The sequence below is a fragment of the Mytilus trossulus genome, chromosome 14 (genome assembly GCF_036588685.1).
Source record: "Mytilus trossulus isolate FHL-02 chromosome 14, PNRI_Mtr1.1.1.hap1, whole genome shotgun sequence".
Classification (NCBI taxonomy): domain Eukaryota; kingdom Metazoa; phylum Mollusca; class Bivalvia; order Mytilida; family Mytilidae; genus Mytilus; species Mytilus trossulus.
In genome coordinates this window covers 67,126,629-67,135,422 of record NC_086386.1, presented here as the reverse complement: position 1 = coordinate 67,135,422, position 8,794 = coordinate 67,126,629, and the positions used below count along the sequence as shown (strand labels likewise).

At 32.0% G+C, this 8,794-nt stretch overlaps 1 protein-coding gene across 1 annotated transcript in view; it reads right to left on the bottom strand.

Annotated features, from left to right (window-relative positions):
* Positions 1-2,969: 2,969 nt before the first annotated feature.
* The window catches only part of LOC134695897 (alpha-1,3-mannosyl-glycoprotein 4-beta-N-acetylglucosaminyltransferase B-like), a 69,643-nt gene continuing 63,818 nt past the window's right edge, over positions 2,970-8,794 (bottom strand). Inside the window, exon 14 of the mRNA XM_063557381.1 lies at positions 2,970-7,131. Within this exon, the coding sequence (XP_063413451.1) occupies positions 7,096-7,131 (36 nt within the window). The 3' untranslated portion in view covers positions 2,970-7,095. The remainder of the gene's footprint in view (positions 7,132-8,794) is intronic.

Genomic DNA, 8,794 nt, shown 5'->3' with positions numbered 1-8,794 from the left:
CATGGATGAACCCTGACATATATACTTCCATGCCTTACAAATACTACTTTGCCATCTTGACCAAGGACGGTTCCAGGTCCTTTCCACTTATTATCATCATCTCTTTTGTAATAAACTTTATCTCCATGCTGAAAACATTCACCAGAGGCTCTAATTTTATGACGTAGAGCCCTTCTTATTCTTTCTGATGACTCGGCTTGTATGAAAGCACGCCTACCAGAGTGCAATGCATTTAGATGATTGGCAAATGTCTGACTGACTGTATTGTGCTCCAAAGCAGGAGGTTTATCATTAAGCACATTTGGCAAGTTTGGGTTTGTTCCAAAAACAAGTTGATACGGGCTCCATCCATATACCATCGAGAGACTGTTTTTTGCATTCAAAGCCCATACTAAAGCTACTTCTAGATTTAGTTTTGGTTGATCTTCCAATATTTTGGCAACACAGTCATCAACCACAGCATGATTACGTTCACAAATACCATTCTGCCAAGGACTATAAGCAGCAGTATTCATTACATCAATGTTTAGGTTAGCACACATATCACGGAAAATTTCATTTGCAAATTCACCACCATTGTCAGCTAGGAAACGCTTTGGAGGTCCCATTCCACTCCCTATCCACAGAGACATTATCTTGTCCGCTATGACATCTGGTGTTTTCCTTTTGATAACTGTAGCCAGACTAAATCTTGTTGCAAAAGGTCTGTCTGTCTGTCTGTTGATCTGTCCATCGCTAACAAATTTGATCCACACTATATTTTGAGAGGACAGCTGTTATTATTTCATACTTTATACCTGACAAACATTTTCAACTTAACATATATATAAAGCAACACCAGAGAATGTGTCATAATGTATGCATCCTAGGTCTAAGGTCAGTCTGTCAGTCTGTCCATCCGTTTGTTGTTCTTAACAAATTGTGTCCGCTCTACCTCTCGAGAACCGTTAATATTTCATACTTTATACTTGGTGGGTCATAATATATTGAAGGCATAATTCTAAAAATATGTGACAAATATCAATTGGGCAGCACCTTTAAACATATTGTTCAAACATCAATCCATACATCCAGAAGTCACCTTAGAGTAGTCAACAATTAGTTCACATCATGCAGTCATATCACTATTATACTATGAAAGTAAGATGAGAATATTTATCAGTTTTAACTTAAAATCTTAGATTGAAATCACACATGAGACTCCTTAGAGTAGTCAACAATTAGTTCACATCATGCAGTCATATCACTATTATACTATGAAATAGTACTATCACTATTACCCCACGTTATTGACAGCGGGGCCCACAGAGATGGCTTCCATCTCAATGATATCTAGTTATCAGTGTATTTATTCATATTATAGTAAATTGTGAGTCCCCCCCCCCCCCCCCAAATCGAACTAGAGATAAAGGATACAACAGATACAGTTAAGTCTCGTATCTTGACTTACATCTATATATTGACATTGAGGGTCGGTTGAAAACAAATCTTTACGACAAAAGAGATGATTTCAGCCTTCCAATTATGAACTTTCCATTTCTAAGTAGAAACATTCCAGCAGCACCTGCATACAGGGTATATATTTCTCCTATATATAATTGATACGATATTCCTGTGCTTGTATTTCCTATCATGATTTTCTTGATAGAGGGTTGTTGCTACCCACAAGGAAGCTATTAAACCAAGAGTTCCAAATGGTGAAGTTAAAATCTCCCCTTTGTAAATTTTACGGACCCCATCACGAGTTGGTTGACCGATATAGAATAACCGTTTCACAGATGCTATCGGATATGTTTCTTACGTCTTAACTAAAATCCCCTTCCCTTTCATGAATGTGAACTACCGAATTATACTATTTACCAGATTTGTTATAACATGAGCAACACGACAGTAAGCCACATGTGTTGCAGGATCTGCTTACCCTTCCGGAGCACCTGAGATCACCCCCAGTTTTTGGTGGGTTTTGTGTTTCGAATTCTTTAGTTTTCTATGTTGTGTCATGTGTACTATTGTTTGTTTGTTTGCCTTTTTCATTTTTAGCCATGGCGATGTCAGTTTATTTTCGATTTATGAGTTTTGGTATCTTTCGTCCTCTTTTTTGGGAGATATAATAATAATAATCCTCACTGCTAGAATGTTGCTACAAAGAAATGGAAAGTTCCCCATTGGGAAGCTGAAATCATCTCTTTTGTTGTAAAGTTTTGTTTTCAGCCAACCCTCGTATCAACCATGCCATATAAATATGTACTAAAATATATATTTTTGGTGTTTCACTTTTCCTCAAAATTAAAATACATATATTTAAATAAACCATTGATACAGAGATATGTCTCGACTGTTGGTAAAAAAATAAAAAAAAAAAATGCAACATTGCTAATTGAAAGTCACTGGACCAAGACCTACTGAGCCAGGCCTTGAAAAAGTTGTCAAGTAATATATACTGGCAGGAATGCAACTTTATTGAAAATATCATTGATTTATCACAAGTAGTTCACATCAAACTAACTAACCAATTGTTGACACCTATGTGGTCTCAGCATAAAAGCAACATATATGTCTCCTTTTCTGTGACAGTAATTGTGGTTGATTTGTGTCAATCTCAATAATAAATGAAACCATATTCAAGTTTAAGTGGCTACTCATATAAAAGTAGGAAGATGTGGTTGGATTTCCAATGAGACAACTCTCCACAATGACACAGAAATTAACAACTATAGGTCACCATACAGACTTCAATACGGAGCAAAAAGCCCATATCATATCCTAATAAATGTTCAAAAGATGATTAAAGAGATGATCATATATCTCTGTCTATTAGACAGTATTCTAGAGAGTTAGGTATATGTCAAGTGTTTCAGTTTGTAACCCAGATTTTTTTTCTCTCAATGGATTGATGACTATTGAACAGAGGTATACTGCTGCTGCCTTTAATAAGTACTTCATATGTTCTAACAGTAATAATTACAAAATATTGTTCAATGATTTATTTTTTAATACATTTTGACAATTTTTTTTTGGCATTTGCTGATTTTAAATTTGAATATAACATAGAAGCATCAACAATATGAATAAATTATTGCACAAAACAATCTATCATAACTAACATCATTAAGTTTTACTAAGGGAACAACCATTTAAAGGCATTCTTTTATTCACATTTTTTTTGTACACCTAATTAAACAATTAACGTTAAAATTTATGGCAAAAATTAAATCAGAATATTTTTCTTCATTTTACTTGATCAAAAATTTTGGAATCAGAAAATAGTTTTATAGAAATATCTATACCCCCCCCCCCCCCCCCCTACAGAGATAAAAATAATTGTTCTCTTTAAACTTACAGCATTACACTTAAAATGTTTCACAAAACAAAACAATAGCAGAAAAAAAAGAAAACACCAGTTTAAAAAGTTGATTTTTTTTTATCAAACTGACTTCTGCGAAAATAAAAAGCTTGTTTTCTAAGGATTCTAAATGCTTAGAACTATTTCAAAAACTGATTTAATTTAAGGCTAGCTGATTGTGTATAATAATCTATGGTAAAATTCTAATATTATTGGTCTTAACAAGTATAGGTGATTATCATTTTAAAAGAACATTTACTTTTTATTTTATAATTTGCTCCCAATCAAACCCTTTATTGACTTGTACAATAATAATTTGATTGAGTGTTGATGAGACTTCAATAAAAAAAAAATCACTAATAAAGTAATCCGAAACTTTATATTATTGATAAATTTCTTGAAATGTTATGGAATAGATTGATGCCCTCAATGCACAGTGTTTTAGCTCTAAAAATAGTGAAACGGTTTGGAAAATATAGCTAGCTAAACAGTTTGGAAAATATGGTCCAATTAGGCTGTTGACTGCATTGATGATCTTTACCTTAAAAAAAACACCAAAAACAATAGAATATAATCAGGCATTAAATAGATATAAAATAACTGAAAAGTGCTCACAGTTCAACTTAAAAATATTAACATATCAATATATAATTATTCTACCAAAAGTTGCACTAAAAACAATAATACTGTTATAATACTCAAACTTGTAGCTAGATGCAAACACATGATATATGTGTGCTTCAAAACTAGGCATATTGCAAGTTAATAAACAAATTATGACAGGAATTCAACTACAAAATCATTGAAAACAAAGAATGAGATTATCCTAAAGTAACTTTCTACATTATTAAATATCAAATTTATACAATAGTATAGTATAGTACTTTTCATAGAGAAAAGTGCAGATTTAATCCAGAAATTTCATAAAAAATGAAAATCAAATGGCGATGACAGCAGTGTAGTAGGTTAAATATTGGGAAAATGGGAAGTTCAGGATCTATGAATATAAATCTGCTAAACAGACAGACAGAGGTAGTAAAACAGGGAAGGGGATATAAAACAACAATTACAAAATGTTTATGAAAATATCCAGAACAATGCTAATATTTTTTTCATTCAGAACTTTACATAATCAAACATATAACAATACACATACTAAACATACAATAAAAAAACAGAAGGTTTCATTATTATATATAAAACTATAAAAGAAAATTATAATTATCTAAATCATTCTGCATAAATGACAAGGTTCAATGGCACAAAATGGCCTAAAATATCAACTTTATCTTAAAACAACAAAAATACCACAATGTGGTTCATAAATGGGTATACATGTATTTCAAAAGCCTTTAATATTGCTAAATTAATCAGTATATAATATTCAAAGTAAGCCCATTTTGGATATTTTGTCAAAATATAATTCAGACCTTAAAGCTTTAGGAAAACCTTGGGTGCCACCTACGATCCAAAATGTTTAGTAACAAAAAAATCCAATCTAGATATAAAATTCATCAATATAAAAGCTTTTTGGATCGTGGATGGAGGCCAAGGTAAAATATGCCAAAAACAATTAAAATTATGATTTTTTTTTTTACCAAAATTGACATTAAATTACAATTAATGTTCATTTCAGGGGTCATGCATGGCTTCCTAAATTTTAAAGGATGATGTCAAAAAAAATAAAAAAAAAATTAAGGCCAATCTTAACCCTTTTCCTTTATTGTACATCTTAAAAAAAACATGCGTATCAGACTTTACCCATAATTGCAATGTGAGAATTCAGAGATAAAGTCTACCAATGGTGTTCTCCCTATTATCCTCTATTGGAGATGTTAATTATCCATCAATATTAAAACTCTATTTTGTATAAGAAAAATATTCCCTAACAGATGCATAAAACCACATTTACCTCCCATTAAAATTATGAAATGAGTAAGGAAGGAATATATTATGTTTGATTTCATGTGAAAGATGGTCACAGATAGGCTATATTTCCATTCAATTATAACTTATCATTAATGGGAGGAAGTTATATGTGTTAGACCCTGTTCACACAAGGACATTGAGATCAATTTAAACTAGATTGGCTCACTTAAGATCAGTTTAATGGCTAATGTGATTCTTTGAATATCTCTTCAATCGGTTTTAACTAAAACACCAAAGAGCTTTTTCAGTTTGAAAAGATCTACATTGAACTGAGCTAACTGAAAGTGTGAACACAAAGATTCATTTAAACTAGTACAATTGAAACGAAAATAACTTGTAAGCATGTTTAGTGACAAAACTACACATAGAATAAATTAGCATCCCTGTATATATTTGGTGGTTTAGGTGTTTAATCCCTATTTTTTTTTTGGACAAAACTTTGTGTTCACAAATCCGGGAAAAGGTTGTCTTCGTCTTTGCATAATTTTTGAGAAATCTTTGTCTTCTTTTCTTCTGTTGATTTTTTTTTCTTTCAGTAAATGAAAACTGCAAGATTACCAGTATGAAATTTCGAACTTGTGATTCAAGAAACAATAACTGCGTCCATATTTTTTTTATGTGTGTGTAACAACACATAAATATGATTATTTCTATTCATACACAATGTTTACAGTTTTATGAGTAATTGGGTCTGATTCATTGCATTTTTTTCTTTAAGTGTGAAGACAGTGGTTCAGAGTAGACCGATAAGATCATTATGATTAAAGATAATGTGAATGATAACTGGTTTTATTTAGATCCATTTAAATAAGATTAATAATAAAAAAATGCTAGTGTGCTTGCATGCATCACTACAGGCTACCAGTGGCAGTGTGTTAAAATTGACAAAATAACAGGTTTGGATAGAACCGAAATAATACTATATGAACACATTCTATACCATGACTAGACTTACCATGACTAGACTTCATACCATGACTTTTCTAACATGACAAACTATTTTGATTAGTAGCACCTTAAAGACTAGTAAAAACTTATAGCACCTTCTGTAGATTTTGGCAACAGTGAAAAAGTTAATAGTTTCACAAAAGGGAAGAGAGAGGCCCTTTTTCTTCTTTTGAGAAAGGTTCTTCCCATATGACTGACTGGTATCAAGAACTTTAGTTAAGAACCAGGGTAATTCTAACAAAACAACCTATGAAATATGGCTCAGTAAAAATAAACTTTACATATTACATATCTTATGACAAACCGATTTGTTTTCTGAAATGAAACAACTGCTACTCGTTACTTTGACTAAACTTTAATTTATAATTCTGTAAATTGGTTATTTCAAGTTCATTTCTTTGTGATTTTTGTACTGATTTTATCTATGTATGTAGTGCAACATAGTGGAAAAGCTCACATATCTGTTTTCACATTTGACCAAAAATAATAGACTTTCCAAAACAAAGAACAGAGATTGTCGATTCTGATAACACATAGTCAGCAACTTATCTCACAAATAAAATCATGATAAAAGAATTAAGATTCTGTTTCTGATTAACATAAAACAGAAAGTAAATCATGATTGTTATAAAATCATAGTTTTCAACCCGTAGAGTGTCTTTGATCACTGTTTCTTTGAGACTGATGACCAAAACAGTTTACATGTACTATAGACTCTTTGTAGATTTACACCGGTAAGTTCTTGGCTTTTCCCATTATGAATCCAACCATGATATAATTATACAAAACTTTCCTTGAATAGGAAACCTCATCTTTAAGGTTGGAACCAAATAGAAACAAATAATATCTCAGTCAGTTTTACACACAGACTAATGCTAGCTTTGTTTTCGGGTTCTCTGTTTAAGATGAATCTGTAAATAAAACAAGTCAGTTGATTATATTAGAAATATCTGTTTTTTTGTTGCTTCAAATTGTAAACATAATTATGCAAATGAGTAAATTTGAAGCACATTTAAAACTTATTTTTTTAACATCAAATCATACATTTATGGCAGTAAATATCCATGCACTTTGACTGATATTTCTATTGCAATGTAAACCAACTTAAAACCCAGGTGCTCAGCTGGGCGCAGCTTTATACGACCGCAGAGGTCGAACCCTGAACAGTTGGGGCAAGTATGGACACAACATTCAAGCTTGATACAGCTCTGAATTTGTACAGTGATAAAATTTTTGACATAATATAGGTTTCTGACACAAAACAAATGTCAAGATCTTACAAATCTGTTGCACAATACTGTGCAATAAAAGATTTCTTCTTGAGAAAGTTGGAAAAAAAATACTTCTCCCCCCTATTTTGCAATAAATCCCAAACCTAATATTTCTTTATACATAATTTACAAGTAGTGAAAAGGTGGTAGACCCAAACATACCCAACATTGTAGGTTATTTTTTTTTAATTACCTTCCTTACACTGCTTTTAAATAGTCTTAATTATCCATTGACCAGAAAAACCTAGTTTTTTTCCCTTATGCCCCTAATTCCAAAACATTTTGAACCACAACCCCTAAAAGTCAATATTAACCATCCCTTCATGGTATGGAAACTTGTGGTATAATTTCAGACAGATTCATACATTTAAACACAAGTTATTGTTTGAAAACTACAAACATACTTTTTTCTGCCCTCTTTTGGCCCCTTATTCCTAAAATTTTGGGACAATGACCTCCTAAATTAATTCAACCTTCCTTTAGTGGTGTTGAACCTTCTGGTAAAAATTTATTGAGATTCATTCCCTAAAACTTAAGTTATTGTTTGTAAACTAAATGCAGCTTCGGACGACGATGACATGATAGCATTATATTATGCAAAAAAAATGCCAGCTAGACATGTACACCTTACAGTCATTCCATACACCAAATATAGTAGATCTATGGCATACATTATAAGAAAAACAGACCAAAACACAAAAACCTAACTATAACTACTGAACCATGAAAATGAGGTCAAGGTCAGATGACGACTGCCAGTTGGACATGTACACCTTACAGTCCTTCCATACACCAAATATACTAGACCTATTGCTTATAGTATCTGAGATATGGCTTGACCACCAAAGCTTAACCTTGTTCACTGATCCATGAAATGAGGTTGAGGTTAAGTGAAAACTGGACCTTGCAAGGTACTCACGCACCAAATATAGTTATCCGATTACTTAAAGTGAGAGAGAGTATAACATTACAAAATATCTAAACTTTTTTTTTTAAGTAGTCACTGAACTATGAAAATGAGGTCAAGGACATTGGACATGTGACTGACGGAAAGTTTGTAATATGAGGCAGCTATATACAAAGTATGAAGCATCCAGGTCTTCCACCTTCTAAAATATAAAGCTTTTAAGAGGTTAGCTAACATAGCGGCTGCAGCTGGATTACTATCCCTATGTTGAGCTTTTTGCAACAAAAGTTGCTGGCTCAACAAAAATGGTGGTTTTTATCCTAAATATTTCATTAGGAACAATTGTAGGAGTTGCAGTAAATAATGAATAACTATACATTGTCTCGAAATATAAAT